This window comes from Phoenix dactylifera, chromosome 6, assembly GCF_051530095.1.
Source record: "Phoenix dactylifera cultivar Ajwa chromosome 6, Ajwa_hap1_PhDact_Kaust_v1.1, whole genome shotgun sequence".
NCBI lineage: Eukaryota > Viridiplantae > Streptophyta > Magnoliopsida > Arecales > Arecaceae > Phoenix > Phoenix dactylifera.
In genome coordinates, this window is record NC_143195.1 from 2,520,793 (window position 1) to 2,546,654 (window position 25,862).

Sequence of the window (25,862 nt, forward strand, 5' to 3'; positions counted from 1 at the left end):
AGAGGTTCACACACATAGAGGATGATTTGGAGATCATGTTGCTGATGGGGTTAAGGTTATTTCAGGCTTGTTTCTCGGCAAGTGGGAGATTGTTGAGAAAATGTGCCTCGAAACTCGAAACGACTGCAAATTGAATTCGGCTCAAGTTTGCTTGAAAAATTCTGTGCTAACTGAATGGAGTCGACCCCTAGCATCTAGGAGTCGACTCATATGAAGCTTGAGTCGACCCCAGGGATGAGAGGGTCGACTCGCATCTGCCACAATGAAGAAATAGAGAGCAGTTTTTTGGGTTGCTTGCAGGAGTCGACTCCAGTCCTGCAGGAGTCGACTCCAGCCCTGCAGGAGTCGACTCCAGCCCTGCAGGAGTCGACTCCAGCCCTGCAGGAGTCGACTCCAGCCCTGCAGGAGTCGACTCCAGCTCTGCAGGAAGACAGAGCGTGCCAGTTTCGGTGCTGATACTTGGAGTCGACCCGAGGATGTCCGAGTCGACTCGAACTTATCAGGAGTCGACCCCTGAAAGTGAAGAGTCGACTCCTGATCACGGGATTGATTGAAACGATGGCAAGATGGGTTTTTTGACTTAGGGTTTTCGTAGGGAAGTTTTCTTATGTGTTGAAAACCTATAAATAGGATTTTTTGGTGAACCCTAGGTGAGATGAGAGCGGCTGTAGTGAGTTTCTTTTGGAGTCTTATCTCTCTTGTAAGCCCTAGGTGTGCAATCTCCAACAGGAAGAGAGATCATTGTAACCCTTGCTGAATATATTGAATCTGTGCGTGTGGCCTCCGTGGACGTAACCCGTATTGGGGTGAACCACGTAAAATTGTTGTCTTTGTGATTGTTTGATTTTATTCTCTACTTCTTCTTCTTCTCGATTCGTCTTTCTGCAGTTTGGATCCAGAAAGGGAATAGTACGATAGAAGGGTGAGTGCTTTCATCTCGCAACAGAAGCGTCAGCGAGGGTTTATCAGTAGTCCAAGACAGGGTTGGGTGGAGAAAGTTTGGAAGTTCGGGTTGAAGCATTGACTTGATGGTCTGCTCAGTCTGTCTAAACACCAGTAGATAATGAAAACAATGAAACATTTACATCGGGATCTAAACTCTCATCTTTGGATCTTATTTCAATCTAGACAAAGTTTCACTGCAGCTGCGAAGATGGTTGCAACCACCATTTGAACATCTAAAAGCGGAAGAGAACAGCAAAAAGCAGTACAAATTACTGGCCATGAGCTGAGGCATCGTCGCCGGAGGATGCTTCTACGCCCACACTCCCGAGAGTCAGACCGGACTCGAACAGCTTATGCTGCGTGATGGCGTCCAGCCTTCGAGCCATCTCCGGACTCATATGATTCTTCCAATCTCCCGCACCTCCTTTCCTGAAGAAAGAATCATTCGTTATAACGAAGCCAGTGTTGGTTACTAAACTTAGTTTTTAATATTTAGTAACTTATGGTTTTATTTCAATAATTGCATATTAGTATGGTGAGGAGTTACATGTCTTTTGGTTTTTTGGTCATGTCGGAGTTACATGGAGTTATAAGAAATTTATTTAGAGAGAGTTATTTGAGATTTATTTGGGGTTATGAATGGTGTAATGACTAATTCAATTAGGGAGGTTAAAAGACCATCTAAAATCCCTATAAATATCCATGTACTCTAATTGTGTTTGGATGTGAGTTAAATAAAAGTTATTTTTCTTCCAAACTTTCTTCTTGAGTGTTCTTCCTCATATTTTTTTATCTAACAAAGTGGTATCAGAGCTAGATTGATCCAATGGCCAACAATACGATGGCATTCTCGGTTCCTCAACTCACCAAAGACAACTACGAAAATTGGTGCATCAAAATGAAGGCACTTCTTGGCTCGCAAGATGCATGGGAGATGGTTGAAAAAGGCTATGTGGAGCCTGAAGATGAGGCGACTTTGACGGAGAATCAAAGGCAATCGCTAAGGGAGTCAAGGAAGAAGGACAAGAAAGCTCTTTTCTTGATTTATCAAGGATTAGATGAAGCCACCTTTGAGATTGTTGGAGCTGCTACAACATCAAGACAAGCTTGGGAATTTCTTCAAAAAGCATACAAGGGTATTGATAAGGTAAAGAAGATTCGTCTTCAAAGCCTTAGAAGTGATTTTGAGTCTTTACAAATGAAAGATTCAGAATCTATTGCTGATTATTTTACAAGAGTCACTACCAGAAAACACGCGTATAGTGACGGAGATTCCCGTCACTATACCGTGTTTCCGGTTACTAATATGGAATTGGTGACCGGAGCTCCCGTCACTGATTTGGTTACAAAAACACGCGTCACTAAATTATCAGTGACGGCGGAGATTCCCGTCACTAACTCCCGTGACAGAATCGCCGTCACTAAGCCGTTACAAATTCAAGAATTAAAAATTTAAGAAATTATGTATTTTCCGTCACTATCTAGTTGCGGAGTTAGTGACGAAGGTAACTTGGTCACTGATTTTGTCACAGAATGCGGTCACAAGTTTGGTCACTGATCTGTCACAACCTTTAGTGACAGATTTAGTCGTCACAGACATGGTCACACATTTTGTCACTACATTTGTCATTAATCCCGTCACTGACCTAGTGATAAGTTTACCGTCACTAATTGGTTACAAACGCGCTGAGCAAAATCAATTTTTATTAACCAAAATCCTGTCACTAAGTTTATGACTGCTCGTCACAATACTTGGTAAACAATTTAGTAACCAAAATTTGGTCACCGATCACAATCTAATAACCTGGTACATTTGGTACATTGATTGGCTCATAATAATAATAATAATAATATCATTAATAGCAAAGGCATTCAACATTACGCAAAAGTCATTTTAAATGTCATTCAAAATTGGCATCAACATGTCCTGAATCCATCAAAATCAAAGTCTAAAAATATGTCATAAAGATCAACAGAGATTTCATTCCTCCTAAGAATGCAAGGACCTATCATCTAAGGCAAAAACAATCATAATGAAGCATGATCAGTAGAACCAGAATCACCATTACACCCCCGATCTGCATGCCTTGTTCCAAAGCCAATCTCTTCTCTCATCTTTTGAAGAACCTCCTCTTGCCATTTTTTCTTTTCCTGCTCAAGAATACGTAGAAGGTCTTCATGAGTGTACAGCTCTGGAGCTTGACTTGTAGAGGTGGAAGAGGATGATGATTGCCCAATAATTCTAGTGAGATCCTCTAGGGGACTAAAGCCATAGACATGGCCATGAGTTGGGACACCAGTTGCCTCAAACCACAAGTCATAATCACGTGGAGGAGCATCTGAGGTGGAGGCATCACCATATTTTTTGGAGTATTCAGCTGAATACTTTGCCTGCCAGTTGATTTAAAAGAAGAGAAAAACATTATGGTGGATCAAACAAGAGATAAACATGAGCAAGCTCAATAATATTTATGAATCATAAAAAAATTATACTTACCATGACAGCTTCACTTCTCTTATCTACATATCCTCCCATGCCTTGCTTTGTCTTATGCGTCCGATTAAAAGATTCAACTATTGTTGGCTCCCTACCTAACTTTAATTTCTACAAAAGAGAAAAGAAAAAAATCATTAACATATAATGGGCTAATTTAAGATGATTGAACAATAATATAAAAATTATTATAGAAATCTAATTGAATAAAGATATGTACCAGTCGTTCGTCATGATTGACAAATGCGATTGATCCTCCACAGTGTTTAGAGATGCTACCATTCTTCATGGTGTTTCTATTATTTTTGTTGGCTTCTGATTTCTTCTTCCATTTTGGGGAGATCCAAATATCAATTAGCTTATTCCAATTTTCTCTAGAGATCCAATTAGGGGGTTTATCACGGGCTTTATTTAAATCTCCTTTTGCTTCCAAAAGCTTTTGGCTTCTGACCCTCCCTAATGAGGTTGTCAACCGTCGCTGACAATGCTTGTCCCAAACTTGATGCACATGATGCAATTGTCCTGGAAGAATTATGTGTATCTCCTAACAAAAAAAAGGTCGCAAGTAATCAGACTTATTAATTGGCATGTGTAACAAGGGCAAAAGTTAATGATAAGAAATATAACTTAATTACATCACCTCAAATTTGTTCCACATTCCAACTTTAGCATGTGTAGGGACCTCCCTCCATGACAACCACGGACCATTGAAAAATTGGCGCATGATAGCAACAGCTTTGTGACTGACCTCATAATCAAGAAACCTGCAATTTAAAAAATATTCATTAGAAAATAAATTAAATACTTTAAATGCAACAAACACATAAATTCAAATTAGTGATATAAGAAAGTGATATTTTCATACATTCCTCTTGTGCACCTAACAATCACTTTTCCATTTGCATCAACAGGGGCTTTAAGGGTTGGTTCTCGGCCATTGCTTTGTCGTGGATCAATCCCAAGTTCATCATTCATCTGATCCTCATTCATTATATCCTCATGATTTTGCACTGCACCATTCATTTCTTCATCGTTTATTTCTTCATTTGTATCCACCTCTTCAATCATGTCCCCATCAGGAATGTAATCATCATCATCATGACAATCCTCGACATGCTCAGGCAACCTAGAAGGTTGAGAAGGAACTTGAGTAGCAGCCAGTATTAAAGCTGCTTTTCCATTACCTCTTGGTTTCCCTTTTTTCTTGGCCATAACTGCACAACAATAAAAAGTTGTAGTTAGTTCACAATGTAAATGTCAACAAATCCAATCAAAGTAAAGAACAATCAGTGGACCTGTTGCTTTCCCTTTGCTCTTTCTCATGTCTACACAATTATAATTTATAAGTCTAAAATTAGTTATATTAGCATTCACAAAGTTGCATGTTGTATTTTAATCTTCCTCAGCCTCATGCTCCTCTTCCTCGGTTTGTTCATCTTCAAAATCTTCTTCTTCATCCTCAAAGTCCTCTTCCATTTGGTTAGTTGTCAACTCAATTTCTGCTGCATCAATATCTTCTGCATCTCTGTTAACACCAACCAAAATGTCTGGATCATCAAGCTCATCTGTCATCGAGATTAGGGTAGGAATCCTGTGGTTTTCTTCTTGATAAAAATCAAGAAAATTTTCTTCTGGCACACTAGGAGTGAACCTACCTCTAGCTTTTGTCTTAATTACTGCCCACCACAATCTTCGACTCTTCTTCTTACCTGGGTAACCAGTATAGAACACCTGATGTGCTTGTTGAGCTAATACAAAAGGATCATTGGTTGGAAGTCTTAGTTTGTAATTGATCTCAACGAGGCCATGTTGAGGGTGCACTTTCATACCCTTGTCTCTATCATACCAGTCACATTTGAATAACACTACTTTATTACCAACCCCAAAATAGTCTAACTCGATAATGTCAACCAACATCCCATAATAGTCACTCTCAAAGTCATTGTAACTGCTTCCCTTAATGCACACACCACTGTTGAAGGTTCTTTTATCCTTTCCATATTCTTTAGTGTGAAATCTGTACCCATTCACAAAGTAGCCTTTATAACATTTAACTTTATTTCCAGGGCCATATGATAGGTCCTTTAAGCGCCCATCAACATGATTTTTGCTGTCATTAACCTAGCATGATAAAAATAATATCGTAAGAATAAATCAAGAGAAAGTCTAATTTATTATTATATTTATGAATTATGTACTCACATATGACCTAAACCAAGCTGGAAACTCCATTTCGCGTCGTCTTTCCAAATCTATTTGGCTTATATTTGGACAAGATTGCCGGATATAATCATCAAAATACCTACAACACAAAAGCTAGAATCACATATATTGTACTCCATATGCATTTTTAAGGATGATTATAATTAAGTACTTGTGTAACTTACTTTCCAAAAGGTTGAACCTCCTCACAATTCAGAAGAACATATAATTCAGCAGCATTAAACTCCTGAGTAGTTAAATGCCTTCCAAAAGGTTTCCCAAAAGGCCGACCTTGATGAGCAAAAATTGATAGACGATCCACGAGATCAAACTCCCCTTCATCTTCATTACGGAGAACTTGATTTAACCTCGTTTGTATAGAAGGCTCAAAATAATGCGAACAGAAAGTTGATATTTCTTCTATGATGTAAGCCTCGACAATAGAACCTTCAATCGATGCTCGATTCTTTACCTTCTGCTTTATATCATGCATAAGCCTATAAATAAGATTAATATGTTAATTTCTCAAATTTAATAGATACAAAAAAACTATTTAATAAAATTATAGAAATTGTTACCTTTCAAAGGGGTACATCCATCTGTACTGCACGGGCCCCCCAACTTTAGCTTCATAAGCTAAATGAACAGGTAAGTGCTCCATTGAGTCAAAAAATGCAGGAGGAAATATCTTCTCAAGTTTGCAGAGAGTTACCACAATATTTTTCTCAAGAACCTCCATATCTTGGACACGCAAAGTTGTGTTGCATAAATCTCTAAAGTAACAGCTTAATTCTGTCAATGCATCCCACACTGGTGCTGGCAATACTTCACGGAATGCAATTGGAAGCAATCTCAGCATGAAAACATGACAATCGTGACTTTTTAACCCGTAAAACTTATAATCATCCAGGTTAACACACTTCGATATGTTTGAAGCATATCCATCAGGGAGTCTTAACCCTTTCACCCACTCGCAGACCTCCATTGCTTGGTCTTTGGACAATACATAGGAAGCTGGAGGCTTAACTAGCTTTCCATTAACAAATTGAATCCTCAACTTGGGACGCTTGCAATACAGCTCTAAATCTTGCCTTGCTTTCACATTATCTTTAGTCTTCCCTTTTACATCCATACAAGTGTAAAATATATTGAGAAACACATTTCGAACAATATGCATGACATCTAAATTGTGTCGAATAAGTAGTGTATGACATTTCCAACCCCAACTTCCGAAGCATCTTCTTTGATTGATAGAAATCAAGGGGCAGCTTCTCACTTTCCGGCAACATATTCTTCACTATTTTCATGATTCGATCATAGCAAGATATACTCATATTAAATTCAGACTTGCAATTTAATAATTGAGTAATAGCAGATAACTTAGAGTGTTTTTTACACCCTTCCCATAAAGGTACTTCTGCATCTTTCAACAAAGAATAAAAATCTGCAGCATCCTTATTTGGCTCTTCCTCATGATTAACTTCAAGTGCACTACTCAAATGGAGTTCCTCTTCTGGACCCATAGCTTCCATCACCATGGTTCTATATTGCTGACCATGTTCACAACCAACATCCATTGATGTGGATGCTTCTACTGCACTTGTACTTACAGGAGCAACTGCACCAAGTAACTCCCCATGTGCAAACCATGTTGAATACCCCGGTGTAAACCCCTTTCTCAACAAATGAACATTGACCATATCACGGTTAAGAAATTTCTGGTTGTCACATCTCATACAAGGGCATCTAATCTTATCACCACTACAATACTCTAACTGAGTAAATGCAAACTCAAGGAACCCTTTAACTCCATCACAGAACTCAGCTCTTATATAACCATTTTCACTAAGTCGGTGGTACATCCAATTACGATCAACTGACATAGTTCCTCTAGAAATCAAAAAAATAAAACAACATTAGAAAGCCTAGAAAATATTAAAAATCGGGCCATTAAAAAACACGAAAGGCAAGATCATAAAAAATGTAAAAGAAACAAAAACTGGTATGATATTTATGAAGATGAGAAGTTATCATAAGAATGACAAAAATAAGTCATTCAATCTTGTCGTAGCATCATTGACATTAAAAAAGCATTCAATCTTTATAAAAAGCTGAACATAACGAATTAATCTTTACAAGTTATCTCTTCATTCATCTAATACCAGCAATATTCAAAAAGCATTTAATCTTTACAAAGACAAGGAATACAAGTCAAATCATCCAAATTTACATATGGAATACTATCTGCTTCACATAGAACAAATGTCAATATACATGATCGCCTCTGATGCTAGGAAAGCATGGCACTTCTTAGCAAGCTTTTTTGACCACCTTCTTGATTGCACACTAGAAATAAGTCACAACCATGAAGCAACACTATTTTCCACCACTTTCCATTTTTTCTTGCAGATGAACAATGATTGTAGAAATGAATAACATGACGAAGAAATTAAAATCCATAAACTTTACAGAGTCAAGTTAAAGTTTTGAGAAAATTTTCAAAAATGTAAACCAATGTCATAAGAAGCATGACTGGCATGCTTTGAAGTACTATTCAACAATTATGAAAATAAATTTTGCAAGTTGATGAAGAATCAATAATTGATACTCTTTTTTAAGTATTAGATCTCTAATGGGCCCAAGTTTGGTGCTTGACGAATGATATTCATAGGAAAGCTCAAATATATCACAATATACAAAGATTAGATTTCCTACAAGGGTCCAAGTAAATAAAATACATTCAATTATATTACATTAAATTAGAGGTTACTGTAGATTCAGATTTAGGAGGAAAAAAAATTGCACCAATGATACACAACTCTTCCCTTAATATTTTCACATGAACAATAAAAAAATGGAGATTAATCATTGAGAGCTAATAGTATCGGACCATTGGAACCACAATATCTGATGTTGAAACTCTTGAAACAAAGTACTACTATAATCCTTGGCAGCTGGAAACACAAGCCTTTAGTCAATGATTTCATCAGTTTTTCAGTTGAAGTTGTTTCAAAGAGTGAGATCTGTTTATTTAGAAGAACCCCCAAGAACATATATTCTCTAAATCCTGGCTGCTTCATATTTCTCAAAAAGAAAAAAGGGAAGAAAAAAAAAAGAAATAGTTGCTGCTCCATGTCACAACATGAGATTTTGCGGTTCCAAACTTAACAGACACTATTAATCAAAAAATTCGTCTGCTAAAACGAAACATCAACAGGGAATTAAGGGAAACAAACCCTGCTTCACCACAGCATCTCAAAAACCCTGCTTCACCACAGCATCTCAAAAACCCTGCTTCACCACAGCATCTCAGAAAGGAGATTAAAATGTATACATTTACATCCACATTTGGAATCTTGGATCATGTATATAATGACTAGATGAAGATGAACACAAAGAGATGTAAACACAGGATCATGTATATAATCGAAAGGCACGGCGATCAAGCGCGGCGCCGGATCCACAGGGGGAGACCCTCGGTAGGTTCCTTCCCCCTTCCTCTTCCTCTTCTTCGTTTCTTTTATTTTGTTATCATGGGGTAAAAGGAAATGGGGTTAGGGTTTACCTCCGGGAAGAACCGGTTCTGAAAACCCTAGCCGACGAGCAAGAAACAGGGGAGCGTCGACGGGGTGACGTAGCCGCGATGATCTCGTCCCGGGCGAGAAGGAGATGAACACAGGCGCCGAGCAAAGAGACAATGAAACCCTCGGTAGGTTAGGGTTTAACTCCGGGAAGAGATCCTAGCCGACGAGCAAGAAGGAGGGGGCGTCGACGAGGTGATGTAGCCGCAATCGGGAGGCGTGATGTTGCCGTGGTCGCCGTCGGCAAGGGGGAGCCGGAGAGGAGAGGCCGGAGGTGGAGGGGAGGAGAGGAGATAGGAAGCCGCGATGCCAAATCCCTAACCACGCCAATCTTTTAATCGAGACCAAATGCTTCGAGTCCCAGGCTCACCCTGTCACCCAGCTCCAAATCGGGACGGGACTGCAAGCCAAATTTCATATTGAATTATTTTTGGACTAAGTCGGTGTGCAAGCCAAATTTCATATTGAACTATTTTTTATCTATAAGGTTGATTGGAAGAAGGCTGATTGGACGGAACTTGCTGGAAAAAATATTTTTGAACTATAAAGCATGGTAAAAAAAATTCGAGACCTTCTTCCAAAATCCAATCCCATTGCAGGAAAGTTGCAATAGGGGTACAAATGGGTCATGGCCAACACCATGAGATTTGAAAATGAGAAGAAATTTGAGTTTTCTGGAGAGCGTTTGGAATTTGAGTTATCGAAGAAATTTGGGCGAAACGGCGGGCATACTTAGTTTCATATTGGATTTTCCTCCTTTTATCTTTTTTAATTTAGATTTACTCAAAAATAATATTTTTAATATTTATGGAATTAAAAATTAAATTTGGTGACGGAAATTTTTGTCAATAACCTGTCACCGCCAAAAATAATCTTTTAAAAATTTATAAATACTTGGGTTACGATATTTGTGACGGCTGAATTTGTCACTGCGGGGTTGCAATTTTGGTTATCATTTTGCTGACAGATATCCCGTCACTATGATGGTTACTAAGGTTTGGCGCCCATCCTACCCGCGCATTCTGTGACCGGTCTGTCACTAATCGGTCACTAAGTTTACACCACGGTGACCAAATTTCTGGCGGTCACTAATCAGTCACAAATAGTGACTGATAACGGTCCGTCACTAATTTCCCGTCACTATACGCGTGTTTTCTGGTAGTGAGTTATGGTGATTGTTAATCAATTAAGGAGGAATGGTGAAACTCTAACCAATGTTCGAGTGGTGGAAAAGGTGTTGCGGTCTTTGGACCCGAAATTTGATTTTGTTGTTGCAGCCATAGAAGAATCCAAAGATTTGGAGGAAGTGACAATTGAAGAAATTATGGGCTCTTTGCAAGTTCATGAGAAAAAGCTTAACAAAAGAAAGGAAGAAAAGCCATTGGAGCAAGTTCTACAAACGAAGCTTACTACAAAAGAAGATTATGGGAGAACTCAAGAAAGAGCCCGAGGACGAGGTCGTGGCCGTGGCCGAGGACGAGGAAGAGGAAGAATCAATCGTGGCTCATCAAGCAATGAAGAGAAGGAGCAAGGTTCAAATCCTATAAGAGGAAGAGGACGTGGTAGAGGAAGGCCATATGAAAGAAGGTGGTATGATAAATCTAATATTCAATGTTATAATTGCAAGAAGTTTGGGCACTACTCTTCAAATTGTTGGAGTGCTACTAATCAAGTTGATGAGAATGTTAATTATGGTGAAAAGAGAAATGAAGAAGAAGAGCCATTTCTATTATTAGCATATAAAGGAGAAGAAAGCAACAAAGAGGAAGCATGGTATCTTGATACTGGAGCGAGCAATCACATGTGTGGCAAAAGAAGCTTATTTGCGGAGCTTGATGAATCAGTCGGTGGTCAAGTTACTTTTGGAGATTCTTCTAAAATTCCGGTAAGGGGCAAAGGCACTATTTTGATTCGTTTGAAGAATGGCACTCATACATTTATTTCTAATGTTTTCTATGTGCCAAATATGAAGAATAATATTTTAAGTCTGGGGCAACTTTTGGAAAAAGGTTACAATATTCAAATGCAAAATCGTACTCTTTCTATAAGAGATTCAAGAAATAGATTGATTGCAAATATTGAAATGACAAAGAATAGAATGTTTCTTCTAAACATTCAAAGTGAAGTTGCTATGTCTTTGAAGGCATGTTTTAAAGATTCATCATGGCTTTGGCATTTGAGATATGGTCATCTTAACTTTAGTGCTTTAAAGCTTTTATCTAAGCATGATTTGGTGAAGGGATTGCCATTCATAGAAGATCCAAAGCAGCTTTGTGAAGGTTGTCTTCTCGGCAAGCATCATAGAAGGAGCTTTCCAAATGAAGCAATATATCGAGCACGGGAGCCACTAGAACTTGTGCACACAGATGTTTGTGGGCCAATTGTTCCTACCTCTTTTGGTGAGCACAAATATTTTCTCACTTTTACTGATGATTTCAGTAGAAAAATATGGATTTATTTCTTGAAAAACAAATCTGAAGCTTTTAGTACTTTCAAAAGATTCAAGATATATGTTGAGAAAGAAAGTGGTTATACTATTAAATCCTTGAGATCCGATAGAGGTGGAGAATTTACTTCTAAAGAATTTGAAGCTTATTGTGAAGAGAATGGAATTCGTAGACCTTTGACGGTTCCATACTCTCCACAACAAAATGGAGTTGCAGAAAGAACAAATAGAACTATTCTTGATATGGTGAGATGCATGTTGAAAAGCAAAGGTATGCCAAAGCAATTTTGGGCCGAAGCAGCAAATTGTGCCGTTTACCTCTTAAATAGATGCCCCACAAAAGGCTTGCGGAATATCACACCACAAGAAGCATGGTCCGGTAAGAAGCCTATTGTTTCTCATTTAAAAGTTTTTGGAAGTATTGCTTATGCTCATATACCGGCAGAAAAGAGAACTAAACTTGATGATAGAAGTACTAAATATGTTTTCATTGGTTATGATGCTCGCTCAAAGGGGTATAAATTATATAATCCATGTAATGAAAAAGTTGTTGTTAGTAGAGATGTTGAATTTGATGAAGAAGGCATATGGGATTGGAGTTCTCAAGAAAAAAAAAGGCAATCCGGCACATTTATTGAAGAAGAGCTAGCAACCAAGAAATGAAGAGTTACAAGCACCTACACCATCTTCATCTTCATTCCCAGCAGAACCAAGTTCAAGGCCAAGCAAAATGAGAATACTAAGTGAAATATATGAGGTAACAGAGAATGAAAATAATCTAACTCTTGTTTGTCTTCTTGCCAATTGTGAGCCTATAGATTTTGAAGAAGCCATTAAAGATCACAAATGGAAGAAGGCTATGGATGAAGAAATCAAGGCTATTGAGAAAAATGACACATGGAAGTTAGCTACTTTACCAGATGGGCACAAGGCAATTGGAGTAAAATGGGTATACAAGATGAAGAAGAATGCACAAAGTGATGTAGAAAAGTACAAAGCAAGGTTGGTGGCCAAAGGATATAGTCAAAGGTATGGTATTGATTATGAAGAGGTATTTGCTCCCGTTGCTCGTATGGAAACAATTAGATTGATAATTTCTTTGGCGGCTCAATTTAAATGGCAAATATTTCAAATGGATGTAAAATCGGCATTTTTGAATGGTTTTCTTGATGAAGAAATATATGTTAAACAACCACAAGGTTATATCAAAAAAGGAGAAGAGGAGAAAGTTCTCAAGCTAAATAAGGCTTTATATGGCTTAAAGCAAGCTCCAAGGGCGTGGAACCGAAGAATTGATTCTTTCTTTCTTGAAAATAATTTTATGAAGTGTCCTTATGAGCATGCACTCTATAGTAAGGTGAATAAAAATGGAGATATATTTCTTGTTTGCTTGTATGTTGATGACTTGTTCTTCACAGGAAGCAATCCAAACATGTTTATGCAATTCAAGAAATCTATGATTCGGGAGTTTGAAATGACAGACATTGGCTTTATGTCCTACTTTTTGGGCATAGAAGTGAAGCAAACTGAAAATGGCATTTTCATTTTACAAGAAGGATATGCAAAGGCAATATTAAAGAAGTTCAAGATGGAAGATTGTAATCCAGCAAACACTCCAGTGGAATGTGGCACAAAATTAACGAAGTATGGTGATACAGAAAAGATTGATCCTACTATGTTCAAGAGCCTAGTTGGAAGTCTTCGTTACTTGACATGCACAAGGCCGGATATATTATATGGAGTTGGACTTGTGAGTCGTTATATGGAGGAGCCAAAATCATATCACTTGAAGGCCGCTAAAAGAATCCTTCGGTACATCAAAGGTACTATTGGACAAGGCTTATTTTATTCTTCTTCCAAAGATTTTTGTCTTGTAGGTTACTCGGATAGCGATTGGGGAGGAGACTTGGATGATAGAAAAAGTACTTCCGGCTATGTATTTTACTTGGGAGACACTGCATTCACATGGTGTTCGAAGAAGCAGCCAATTGTTACTCTTTCTACATGTGAAGCCGAATATGTAGCTGCCTCCTCCGGTGTTTGTCATGCAATTTGGCTAAGGAAGCTACTAAAGGAGATACAATGTCCACAAAAACAACCTATAAGATTGTTCATTGACAACAAATCTGCCATATCACTAGCCAAGAATCCCATCTATCATGAAAGAAGCAAGCACATTGATACTCGATATCATTTTATAAGAGAGCACGTGAAGGACAAGGAGATCGAGCTTGTACATGTCAAATCTCAAGATCAAGTAGCAGATATATTCACTAAGACCCTCAAGAGTGAAACTTTTTGCAAGTTAAGGAGTTTGCTTGGAGTTGCAAAACCAAGTTTAAGGGGGGGTGTTGGTTACTAAACTTAGTTTTTAATATTTAGTAACTTATGGTTTTATTTCAATAATTACATATTAGTATGGTGAGGAGTTACATGTCTTTTGGTTTTTTGGTCATGTCGGAGTTACATGGAGTTATAAGAAATTTATTTAGAGAGAGTTATTTGAGATTTATTTGGGGTTATGAATGGTGTAATGACTAATTCAATTAGGAAGGTTAAAAGACCATCTAAAGTCCCTATAAATATCCATGTACTCTAATTGTGTTTGGATGTGAGTTAAATGAAAATTATTTTTCTTCCAAACTTTCTTCTTGAGTGTTCTTCCTCATATTTTTTTATCTAACAGCCAGGACCTCCTTGGGTTCCCACCTTGTTTACTTCCAAGTTTTTCAGGTTCTCAAAGCCACAAAGCTTTACAATCTCCTCCACCACCCCTCCCTTCTCCTCCTCTTCGGTGAAGGGGCAACCCATGAACTCCGCCAACCTCCTCACGTTCCCGACCGGCTCATCCATCATCTCCTCATACTTCAAGAACAAGACCTTCTCAGGGCTCCTCAAGCTCGCCCTCCAGTACTCCAAAGCATGGTCCCACATCGGCCCAACGGGGCTGGTCCCCTCACAGAACGCCTCGAAGGCTTCGGCGAACGGAGTAGGCTCCATGGTCTTCGGCCTCGTCTTCTCTCTGAAGTGCCACATGGAGACCAGTGTGTCCTTCGGGTCACGGCAGATGTATACGAACCGGCAGCTGGAGCTCGTCATCGAGTCCGGCAACAGTGAGTAAGGCATGTGGATGGCGAGGATTCTCGGGGAGGGCAAGGCTTCTGTTGCTGGTTGGTCCAAACCGAGAACGATGGGCACTGCGGTGTGAACGGGGTTCCGTCTGAGTTGTCTTGGTTGGTGTTGGTTGCGCTCCACCTTCCGCCAAGAAACCTGCAAACAAGCCTTGCACCACCACCAGGGTGGTGATGGCCCTCCGACGGTCAAGTCAGAGGAGATTGGAGGAGGAGGAGAGGTGATAATCGCAAGTAAGAGAGTGCTCTGGGAGATATTGCTCACCTCCCCCCTTTCTCCCCCCAGCCGCATATATACCTGGCTGGGGGGTCTCTCAGGGGGGTTCGTTATCGTGGGGCACGATGGTGTGGCCACTGACATGGCCGTTACAGGGCGTCGTGGAGCAGCACCGGGTACGGCCACGTCAGGGCATAGTGGGGCTCCGCTTTGTACGGCTGATGCAGGAGATCGTGGAGCAGCAGCGGATACAGCCGTTGCAGGGAGTAGCGGAGCAGGAGGCCGCGGCGTGCCTTTGGGGAATAGCCTGTCGTTATCAAGAGATCTCCGACTCGGGGTCGGAGCGCTGGATCAAGGGGCAGCCGACTCGGGGTCGGGCTGCGGAGCCGAGGATATCCGACTCGGGGTCGGATTGCTGGATCAAAGGGCAGCCGACTCGGGGTCGGGCTGCGGAGCCGAGGACGTCCGACTCGGGGTCGGAGCGCTGGATCAAAGGGCAGCCGTAGTCTTCCTGGGCGCGCGTGCCGGTCACGTGGGGTATGGCGGCTTAGTTCCCCCGTAACAGTAGCCCCCCACTTCCGAGCCTGGAACCAGAAGGGGAACAGGTGAAGGGAGTGATGTTTCGGGATTGCCGCCGTTCCTCGGAGAGGCGCGCGCGCTTCGAGCTCCCCGCCCTTTTTATGGCGTATGGCGGTTATTGCTGACCTGGCAGTCTGAGGATTTCGGCGGACATCCTTCCCTAATGGTGTCGATTCGCCTTTGGGGCGCGAGCGACCCTTCGGCAGCCAGGCGTCCTCTGGCGTCATCGAGGCGTCACTTGCCTTTCCGCCTATTTAATCGGGGGCCTTTCCCCGTCCGTCTTCTTCTTTACAGATATTTTCAAGTTTCCCCTTTGCGCTGCTGTTGCTGCCGTCGGACTGTTCACTTGTTTCTCCTTTGGCGCTCTCGGAGCCGTTCTTACCTCTTTTCCGGTGAGTTTTCCCCATTCTTCTACTTAGGGCTCTCCATACTTTCCCCTCTTATACTAGTGTACTCCAGTCGCTCCGGTCTTTCCCCCCTTCCTGTCCCCGTCCTGACCGTAGGTTTATTGGCCATTAGGAATGGGCGAAGTGAGAGCAGACCAAATTAAGTCGGAGCTGGTCGCCACAGACTTAGACAGACTCGTGGCTCGGTACCACCTTCCCGAGGCCTGCAACGCCACGCTCCCGAGGCCTGAGGAGAGGATGTCCCATCCTCCTCCAGGGAAGATCGCCATCAATGAGGGCATTCTCCAGGCCGGATTCCGCTTTCCCCCTTCGGACTTGGTCATGCAGGTGCTACGGGGTTTAAGAGTGGCACCGACGCAACTGGTGCCGAACTCGTGGCGGGCCCTGACGGTCTTCCAGGTTCTCTGCCGTATGCACGAGATCCCCGCCACCCTGAATGTTTTTTGGGAGTTCTACAGCCTGAGCGGCCACCCCCAGGACAAAGGGTGGTGGTGCTTCGCAGCGCGGCGAGGATGCGGCCTTGTCAAGGAGGCTCCTACCTCCATTCACAAATGGAAGGAGCGCTTCTTTTTTGTTGATGCAGATCCCTCTTGGGAAATCAGGGCGACCTGGGAGACCCCGATGAAGTCTCCGATCGGCCTATCGAGACTGTCAAGGGAGGAGTCCGATGGCTTGGCCGCCTTGAAGGGGTTGGTTGCCGAGGGCCAGCTCCCCCCGGTGGCCCGCCTTATTTCCGAGGATACTTTGGTGAATGTCGGTCTGAGCTCGGTCCCCACCGACCGTGAGTCCGCCACCGATTCTTTCTTGACTTTTTCCCTTCTTTCGTCCCGTTCTTTCCTTTGGTTTCTCCGTCTCCGACTATCCCGTCCTTTTTGCAGAGATCGACGACGTCATGCGGTCGGTGAAGACAAAGGCTGTTGGTAGGGCGTCCCTGCTGGAAGCAGCCCAGAGGAGGAAACGAGCTCTTCCGAGCGGGGCCCCACCGGCGAAGAAGTCCCGTAAGGAGGTGCCTCCGACGCCGACCGACGAGTCCGGGCCCACCGATCAGGGAGACGTCGTGGGCACGGACCGGCAGCTGACGCTGTATCAGCCCTCCGGTGGTAAGATTGCCGCTACTCCGGAGGTATCATCCGAGCCTGCCCGAGACGGACGGGTCGGACGTGATCGGTCCCCGACCCGGCCTTCGACTCGGTCGGCTCCTGATGACTCGAGGAGGGACGCGCCGAGGCCCCGACCGAGCGGGACCCTATCAATTCCTGGGGTGACCCCCGCCCCGAGCGCGATCGGCCGGACTCTTCCCCAGGCGATGGATAGGGGTAAGGCTGCAGAACCACCGTCCGGCTCTGGGGAGAAATCGGGGTCTGCCTTCACTACCGATGGCGCCCGAAATCTCATCGAAACAGTGCTGCTGGAGAAGGACCGTCGGCGGGTCCGGGAGTTGGAGGTCTCTGACGTTGGGGCTGCCAGCTGTGTCTGTCTCATGTCGGTGAGTGTTCTTCTGGCCGCTTTTCACCATTTATTGGCTCTGTTGTTCTCCGCCTGACTCCCTTATTTTTCCTATTTCTTAGCTCGCCCAGTACATGATCCGTCTGGAGGAGTGCTACAAGGAACAGGCGGGGCTTCTGGCGAAGGCCGAGGACCGGCTGAAAGCAGTGGAAAAGGGAGGCCAGGCTGTGGCAGGCAGGACGACCGGGGACTTCGAGGCGAGGCTCCGGGAGGCCGAAGAGCGGGCACTCGGCTTTGCTGCCCTCGAGAAGCAACTGTTGGAGGCTCAGGAGCAGCTCAAGGTTGCCTCGGGTCTCGAGGGCGAGGTCAAGAAGGCGGATGAGCGGGCCGAGAAGCAGTCCCGGAAGGCTGCCGACTACCGGGAGAGGTGGGAGAAGGCCCAGCGGTCAGCCGACAACGCCCGCAACCGAATCCGGTCTCTTGAAGCTAAGCTGGGCGAATTGGAGTCGGCCTTGGAGAAGTCCCGTGCGAGCGATCAGGAGCTTCATTCGCGCCTGACGGAGGCTGAGGCTGCTCGCATTGCTGCCGAAGCGAAGCACAAGGAGGCTCGGGCTGAGCTGCTGAGGGTCTCCACCGAGGCGGAAGGCCGGATTGTGGCGAAGGTCTTGGAGGCGAAAGCCCAGATTATGGAGCGGGCAGAGGCGGCGCTGGCAGGCGTCGCATTTCCGTACGTGATCCTTTGAGTCTTCCAATAAGGTCGGCCAATAGTAGCCTTGCCTCATGATCTTATGTGCCAGGGACCTAGCCCCCAGGTGCGATCCGCAGATGCCTTCGTGGACTTCGCTGAGGGCGTAAGCCGCTTCCGAAGGGCGGAGGCACCTTAAGAGGGGGGCGGTGAACGAGGTCCGATACAGCCTCCCTTCGTAGAGTACGTAGTGGGCGGACTTCATAACAAGTCGCCGAGCTTGATCTTCATCTTCGGGGAGGATCCCTTCGGCGAGGTAAGCTACAAGCGGGTCCATCCAAGATGGTTCCGGATCAATTGCCATTACCGCTTCAGCCTCGCCGATGCTCGGAGCATCTAGGGTCTCCAGGTATATCGCCCTTGACAAGTTGTGTGCCTCAGCGCCCACCAAGCGGGACAACCTGTCGGCCCTAGCATTTTCGCTCCTTGGGACCTGCTGAATATCAATACTGCCGAGGTCGGGAATGAGTGCTTGCACCTTCCGGACGTAGCTCTGCATGGTCGGGCTCCGTGCCTCGAACTCTCCTCGAACCTGCCCGACCACCAGCTGGGAGTCGGTGAAGACCTTCAGACGCCGGATGCCGAGCTCCTTGGCGAGTTTGAGTCCCGTGACTAGGGCCTCGTACTCCGCCTCATTGTTGGTCACTGGAAATCCGAACCTCAAGGCATACTCGGCTATCACTCCATCGGGATTGGTAAGGACCAGCCCAGCCCCTCCACCTTCAGAGTTCGACGACCCGTCAATGTGGAGCGTCCAGATCGGGAGATCGAGGCTGGGTGTTTCCGGCGGCCTAGGTTCCGTCTCCTGCACAGTGCACTCAGCGAGAAAGTCCGCGAGCACCTGGGCCTTGATGGCGGGCCGGGGCTGGTAGCGGATGTCGAACTCACCAAGTTCTACTGCCCACTTCACCAGCCGTCCCGCATTCTCAGGATTGCTGAGGATCTGCCGCAGTGGTTGATCGGTCAAAAGGGTGACAGAATGAGCCTGGAAATAGGGGCGAAGCCTCCTGGTCGCAGTCAGCAGCGCGAAGGCGATCTTTTCAGCCTTCGTGTACCGCGTCTCGGCATCCCGGAGGACTCGGCTGGTGTAGTACACGGGCTTCTGAAGTTTTGCCTCTTCCCGAACCAGTACTGCGCTGACTGCGGTTGGGGAGACCGCCAGGTAAAGGTAGAGCATCTCCCCCTCTTGCGGCTTGGACAGCAGGGGAGGAGACGCCATGTACTCCTTGAGCTGGTCGAACGCCACTTGACATTCAGCCGTCCAGAGGAAGTCTTTCGGGCGCTTCAACACCTTGAAGAACGGTTGGCAGCGTTCGGCCGATTTTGCCACAAATCGTCCGAGCGCGGCGACCCTCCCAGCGAGCTCCTGAACCTCCTTCACTTTGGTCGGAGGGGACATATCTTGGATGGCCTTGATTTTGTCCGGGTTGGCCTCGATCCCCCGCTGGTTGACAATGAAGCCGAGGAACCTCCCGGCCGAAGCACCAAAGGCGCACTTCGCTGGGTTTAGCTTCATACGAAACTTCCGCAAGGTGGCGAAGGTCTCCTCCAGATCCGCAATGTGCTGATCCGCATGGCGGCTCTTTACCAGCATATCGTCCACGTACACCTCCATGTTCCGGCCGATCTGCTCCTTGAAGATTTTATTGACGAGGCGCTGGTAAGTAGCGCCAGCGTTCTTCAGACCGAAAGGCATTACCTTGTAACAGTACAGCCCCCTGTCTGTTATGAAGGCCGTTTTCTCCTCGTCCTGTGGAGCCATCATTATTTGGTTGTAGCCGGAGAAGGCGTCCATGAAAGACAGCAGCTGATATCCGGAAGTCGCGTCGACCAGTTGGTCTATTCGCGGAAGCGGAAAGCTATCCTTGGGGCACGCCTTGTTCAGGTCGGTGTAGTCGACGCACATCCTCCACTTCCCGCTCGCCTTCCGGACAAGTACGACGTTTGCCAGCCACTCGGGGTAGTTCACTTCCCTTATGAAACCTGCCTCCAAGAGTTTGTCTACCTCCTGGCCGACCACCCGGATCCGATCCGGGGCACAGTGTCTCTTCTTTTGCTTTACTGGTCGGTGGGTCGGGTCGACGTTGAGGGCGTGAGAAATGACCTCCGGGTCGATCCCAGGTACATCGGCCGCCGACCAGGCAAACACATCAGCATTGGCTCGGAGGAATTCCACTAACCGGAGCCGAGCTTCCAAGTCGAGGTTGGCACCGACCCGGACCGTGCGGTCCGGGCGGCCTTCTTTGAGGGGAACTTCGATTACGCCCTCGGCAGGCTCCCCGTGCCGCAAGGCCACTTCGTCTCTGGCGTCAAGGGACTCGACGCTTAGGGCCTCCATGGGCTTCTTCCCTTTGAGAGTTGCTAGGAAACACTGCCGTGCGGTTGGTTGGTCACCTCGGACCTCTCCAATCCCGGCCGCCGTGGGGAACCGCATGAGCAAATGGTAGGTAGAAACCACCGCGCGAAGGGCGTTCAGTCCGGGTCGTCCGAGGATAGCGTTGTAGGCCGAGGGGACACGGACGACCAAGAACCCGAGTCGCACCGTGGCTTCTGCGGGTGCAACGCCCGCAGTCACAGGCAGCTCAATGACACCTTCGGCCGAGATAGCGTCTCCAGTGAATCCTATGAGGGGGGTGGATGTTTTGTGCAACAATTGTCGGGACAAGCTCATCTTTTGGAAGGCCTCGTAATACAAAATATCAGCTGAGCTTCCACTATCCACAAGAACGCGCCTTACATCATAGTTCGCCATAGTGAGAGAGATCACCATGGCGTCATCGTGGGGAGTCTGAACCCCCTTTACATCTTCATCACAAAAAGTGATTACATTTCCGACCCGCTGCCTCTTCGCGACGGCCACTCCTGATGCTCCCGCCGAGCCCCCTGCGTTCCTCACGGGCCGAGAGCAGCCCCCAGTGATGGTGTGGATCACTCCCGCAACGGGTCGATTCTGTTCCCGAGGCTCCTGAGGGGCCGGGTCGGCCGGACGCGGGTCTGCCGGGGGACGTCGGTCGTTTACATATCGACCGAGACGCCCTCGGCGAATGAGAGCCTCGATCTCGTCCCGAAGCTGGAAGCAGTCTTCGGTATCGTGGCCGTGGTCTCGGTGGTACTCACAGTACGCCCGAGAAGGCCTCCTCCCAGGGATCTTCTTCATCTGCCTCGGGACCGGGAGGTCCTCCCGCCCCTTGACCTCCATGAGGATCTGGGCCCGGGGGGCCAGGAGTGGGGTGTACCGGTTGAAGCGTCGGTGCGGAGAACGAGGGCGTGTGGCGCCGTGGTTCCTTGCTGGTGACGGGCTTCTGCGCCGGCGTTGAGGCGTCGGGCTCCTCCTCTGGGGTGCCTCTTTTCGCCTTTTCTTCCCGGGCTTTAGAGGGGCCTCGGCGGCCTCCTTGTTCCGGTGGGATGCTGCCTCCTCGGCGTCTGCATACTGGTTTGCCCGAGATAACAGCTCCGGGAAGCTCCGCGGCAGGCGTTTGTCCAGGGAGAAGGTGAGTCTGCCCTTCCGGAAGCCACGCTTCAGGGCTGAGAGAGCCACTTCCTGGCTCAGGTTCCGGACCTCCAGTGTAGCCTTGTTGAAGCGGGTGAGATAATCCCGCAGGCTTTCTCCCTCGTTTTGCCGGACATCAAAGAGGGAGTCGGAGACCAGTCGCCGCCTGCTACTGACGGCGAAATGGCTGATGAAGAAGCGGGTGAACTGGTCGAAGGACTGGATGGAGTTAGCCTCCAGGCCGGCGAACCATGCCCTTGCCGGGCCACGGAGGGTCGCCGGGAAGGCCTTGCAGAGGAGCGGATCCGATGCTCCATGGAGGAGCATAAGAGTCCTGAAACTCTCCACGTGGTCCCGCGGGTCCGCCGCCCCGTCGTAGGGTTCGATCGCCGGCATTTTGAACCCCGGCGGGTTCGGGGTCCGCAGGATCCTCGAGGCAAGCGCCGGCTGGGAGGAGATCTCCAAGTCAGCGAAGGGATCTTTGGAGTGGCCCTTCAGGACCTGGAGTTGTCTGTGGAGATCGTCCACCCGCCGGTCCAGGGAGCGCGACCGGTGGGTGGGGGACAAGGAGCGGCGCGAGGGGGACCGACTGGAGTGCGGGCCCCTCGAGGACTGGGGTGTCTGAGAACGCGCCCGGGTCCGCCTCTCGTACCCCGCACAGCTCCGATGAGAAGGTCCTGGCAGAATGGACCGCACTCGAGAATCCTCCTCGCGCCGGCGCTCCTCTCCATGGGAGAGGAAGGAGCGCGGGTTGTGAGGAAGAGGCGAGTGCTCGGGGGGCAGCGGCTCCTGAGCCCGTTGCGGCACCCGAGAGATCACGCCCTGCAGATTCTGCACTGCCTCCGCGAGGGTGCGAACCTGCTGGGCTAGCTGGTCGAACTGGGCAGCTTCGACCGTCTGAATGGGAGAAGGGGCGGTGGAGTGTTGCTGAGAGTGCGTTGGGGACGCAGCAGCCTCTCGGCCGGAGGCGCGAGAGGCTCCGCGACCGGAAGCATTGGAAGCTCCACGACCACCTCGCCGTGCCATTACGATCGTTCTAAGATTCGGGCCCTCCTTCTAGCGCCAACTGTTGCTGGTTGGTCCAAACCGAGAACGATGGGCACTGCGGTGTGAACGGGGTTCCGTCTGAGTTGTCTTGGTTGGTGTTGGTTGCGCTCCACCTTCCGCCAAGAAACCTGCAAACAAGCCTTGCACCACCACCAGGGTGGTGATGGCCCTCCGACGGTCAAGTCAGAGGAGATTGGAGGAGGAGGAGAGGTGATAATCGCAAGTAAGAGAGTGCTCTGGGAGATATTGCTCACCTCCCCCCTTTCTCCCCCCAGCCGCATATATACCTGGCTGGGGGGTCTCTCAGGGGGGTTCGTTATCGTGGGGCACGATGGTGTGGCCACTGACATGGCCGTTACAGGGCGTCGTGGAGCAGTACCGGGTACGGCCACGTCAAGGCATAGTGGGGCTCCGCTTTGTACGGCTGATGCAGGAGATCGTGGAGCAGCAGCGGATACAGCCGTTGCAGGGAGTAGCGGAGCAGGAGGCCGCGGCGTGCCTTTGGGGAATAGCCTGTCGTTATCAAGAGATCTCCGACTCGGGGTCGGAGCGCTGGATCAAGGGGCAGCCGACTCGGGGTCGGGCTGCGGAGCCGAGGATATCCGACTCGGGGTCGGATTGCTGGATCAAAGGGCAGCCGACTCGGGGTCGGGCTGCGGAGCCGAGGACGTCCGACTCGGGGTCGGAGCGCTGGATCAAAGGGCAGCCGTAGTCTTCCTGGGCGCGCGTGCCGGTCACGTGGGGCATGACGGCTTAGTTCCCCCGTAACAGCTTCCATCTTGGCAATTAAATCAGGCTTCTGTGGAAGCATTCCTCCACGTACAAGACACACTCGTGAGGGTTGAAGCTAAGAAGAGGGTGGCGAGCTAGAGGGTACTGGGTTCTGGTCATGATGGCAAAGGTGAGAGCTTTAAGCCAGATTATTCCGGACTTTGGGTAACTCATGACGAAGAGGTCGTCGGGGCGAGCCTTGAAGTTTTTCTGGATGGCCATCATGCTAGGGAGAACGTCCTCACGGACCCAAAACCCTTGGTATTTTCGGGTGCGGATCGGTCCCCAACCCCCCTTCGGCAGGGTAGAGATGAAGTCGCTGCAGTCTTGAGGAGGTCTGGGGGTTTGATCCTCCTCCTCCTCCTCTTCTTGTGCCTTGTGTGGAAGGGGGCTGCCGGGGAGAGAGGGAAGCATGGCCATGAGGGAATTAAAGAAAGTAACACTATACTCCTCTCTTGGGTTACTCCTAGCGAGGATCTGATAAGGTGTTCTTATAGAACACTATACTCCCGGCTGTGGGCTATCATCCATCAATTGTTTTAATTACATGGAGGTTGGTGGTGGGTGAGACAACGTGTGCTCCGAATGGTTCCACGGAGGTCGACAATTATGAGTCGGAGCGCCAAAGCATTATTTGGTGCTCAGCGACCGCTGTCATGCATTATTTGCTATATAAAAATATACCCCGCCTTTATGAGACCGTCCAAAGGTTTCTTTCCTGTTTCCATTATATAAAAATATTCTGCAGTCTACCTACCCCCGTACTTTGTCACTACCCCAATGGGGCGATTTAAAGATTTCCGACAGGACCTCTCTTGCCAACTAACACCTTGGCGGATGCGTTTTACGAACTACCGTAAACTAGATCAGTGATGACCGGGAGAGCGTGAATAGCTATAATTCTTTTATCAAGTTATGTGAGAACCAGCCGTTTTGAGCCGGAGTTGGCGGGCATAATAGACGGCTTTCGTTTGAAAGTAAACAAAAAAAGAAAAAGAAAAAGAAAAGAAGGCTGATAGGGCGCTCAGACTTGCTCTTACCTTTTAAATATTCTCATCTCCTATTTCAATTACATTCTCTAATTATCTTAAATCTAAGCTCTGATTACTTCTAAATCTATCACGTCCGAGCTCTGAGCGCGACAGATGCTGCACACCTGCATGGTGGACCATACAGATATGCAAGGCTGCAGATCATATCAAAACAATGACAAATTTTTGAATCTTTTTCTTTAATCAATAATTTATCTCAAAGCAATCTTCCAAAGTTTTAGAATAACAAATGAGAATATAAATCAATTACTCTAACTAGTCTAACTAAAATACTAATAATCAAATAAAATCTTCAGAATCTAGCGGACTCTCCAAGTCCCGTGAAACCACGTATCTGAATCTGAAAAACAAAAAAAATATAATAATGAGCTATACTAGCCTAGTAAGCAACATAATACCCTAGAGTGGGGGTCAGAGCATACTATATATTTAATCAAAACACAAAATAATGACTGAAAAATAAATTATAAATAACATATTTTTCTTTTTAAAACTTATTATCATTTTCATAAAAACTCTAATACCATAATCCCAACATCAATAGGCTATGGCCACGTAACCGAGTGACATAAGTCGCACAAAGTGCCAAAAATTACTATTGTTAACTACCAGTAGCAACGGTGTCCAAAAATCACTATTCTAATCACTGGTGGCAACGGTGTCAAAAAAGCACTATTCTAATCACCGGTGGCAACGGTATCCAAAAACTACTATTCTAATCACCGGTAGTAATAGTGTCGAAACTAGTTTCTCATAGATATAAGTTGACAGGGTCAACGAATAATCTCCATTGGCGTAGCCAAAACAAATCATAGCCATGCTGAGAATACATACATATAAAAAAAGATTTCATCTGTTGCCCCATCATATTTTACAGATTTAATAGCATTTAATATAATTTTTAAATAATATTTAACATGCCTGACCCATTTTACTAAGTACAAAACATATCTCAAAATTTAATCCGCTAATAGTTAATTTATCAAATAATTTAGAAAATACACTTTGAAATATTAAGTTACTTACCTCTTTTCGCTTTAAATTCCACTTCAGACAAATATGTCAGACACACCTATTTAATATCATTAAAATATTATTAATTTTCTCATAATTTTTGAAGCCAAAAATAAATACTATAGTCTCATGCCCCCAGATTAGTTCGATCCAAGCAAGAAGAGTTCAACGGGTCAGAGGTGAAGATCGAAAGTGGCCAAATCTAGCTGAGGCTGAAGAAATGACCGGTCTACCGCCCGAGTACATTATGGTACGGGATTTCCAAACTGGGTCAATATGGATCCGAGCTACAAGA

General features: G+C 46.2%; 4 protein-coding genes across 4 annotated transcripts; 1 reads left to right on the forward strand and 3 right to left on the reverse strand.

The window, feature by feature from the left end:
* Positions 1 to 942: 942 nt before the first annotated feature.
* Positions 943 to 23,997, reverse strand: LOC113462167 (flavonol 4'-sulfotransferase-like). The gene is made up of 4 exons (XM_088724189.2): positions 23,520 to 23,997; positions 14,362 to 15,367; positions 7,625 to 7,640; positions 943 to 1,392 (listed from the first exon to the last, which is right to left on the reverse strand). The coding sequence occupies exons 1-4, from the start codon at positions 23,919 to 23,921 to the stop codon at positions 1,215 to 1,217; spliced, it is 1,602 nt and encodes a 533-aa protein (XP_088580315.2). The 5' UTR covers positions 23,922 to 23,997; the 3' UTR covers positions 943 to 1,214.
* On the forward strand, positions 1,656 to 2,401 carry LOC148703058 (uncharacterized). Its single transcript, XM_088724170.2, has one exon. It carries the CDS (start codon positions 1,772 to 1,774, stop codon positions 2,399 to 2,401), a length of 630 nt encoding a protein of 209 aa, XP_088580296.2. The 5' UTR covers positions 1,656 to 1,771.
* On the reverse strand, positions 2,824 to 4,777 carry LOC148703059 (uncharacterized). Its single transcript, XM_088723128.2, has 6 exons — positions 4,735 to 4,777; positions 4,305 to 4,653; positions 4,080 to 4,203; positions 3,660 to 3,983; positions 3,443 to 3,550; positions 2,824 to 3,336 (listed from the first exon to the last, which is right to left on the reverse strand). Exons 1-6 carry the CDS (start codon positions 4,760 to 4,762, stop codon positions 2,974 to 2,976), a joined length of 1,296 nt encoding a protein of 431 aa, XP_088579254.2. The 5' UTR covers positions 4,763 to 4,777; the 3' UTR covers positions 2,824 to 2,973.
* Positions 5,104 to 12,692, reverse strand: LOC148703060 (uncharacterized). The gene is made up of 3 exons (XM_088723129.2): positions 6,220 to 12,692; positions 5,827 to 6,138; positions 5,104 to 5,741 (listed from the first exon to the last, which is right to left on the reverse strand). Exons 1-3 carry the CDS (start codon positions 6,816 to 6,818, stop codon positions 5,630 to 5,632), a joined length of 1,023 nt encoding a protein of 340 aa, XP_088579255.1. The 5' UTR covers positions 6,819 to 12,692; the 3' UTR covers positions 5,104 to 5,629.
* Positions 23,998 to 25,862: the final 1,865 nt, after the last annotated feature.

What these genes read in the sequence shown, in the direction of transcription:
- LOC148703058 (XM_088724170.2), top strand. Translation starts at nt 1,772, where the DNA reads ATGGCCAACAATACGATGGCATTCTCGGTTCCTCAACTCACCAAAGAC.
- LOC148703059 (XM_088723128.2), bottom strand. Translation starts at nt 4,762, where the DNA reads ATGAGAAAGAGCAAAGGGAAAGCAACAG. An exon ending in GTTAGGTGCACAAGAGGAAT is followed by an intron (nt 4,204 to 4,304) that starts GTATGAAAATAT and finishes TTTAAATTGCAG; the next exon opens with GTTTCTTGATTATGAGGTCA. An exon ending in GAATGTGGAACAAATTTGAG is followed by an intron (nt 3,984 to 4,079) that starts GTGATGTAATTA and finishes TTTTTTTGTTAG; the next exon opens with GAGATACACATAATTCTTCC.
- LOC148703060 (XM_088723129.2), bottom strand. Translation starts at nt 6,818, where the DNA reads ATGCATATTGTTCGAAATGTGTTTCTCAATATATTTTACACTTGTATG. An exon ending in TGGATGTACCCCTTTGAAAG is followed by an intron (nt 6,139 to 6,219) that starts GTAACAATTTCT and finishes TCTTATTTATAG; the next exon opens with GCTTATGCATGATATAAAGC. An exon ending in GAGGTTCAACCTTTTGGAAA is followed by an intron (nt 5,742 to 5,826) that starts GTAAGTTACACA and finishes TTTGTGTTGTAG; the next exon opens with GTATTTTGATGATTATATCC.
- LOC113462167 (XM_088724189.2), bottom strand. Translation starts at nt 23,921, where the DNA reads ATGGCCATGCTTCCCTCTCTCCCCGGCAGCCCCCTTCCACACAAGGCA. An exon ending in GCTTCCACAGAAGCCTGATT is followed by an intron (nt 15,368 to 23,519) that starts TAATTGCCAAGA and finishes GCTGCCCCTTGA; the next exon opens with TCCAGCGCTCCGACCCCGAG.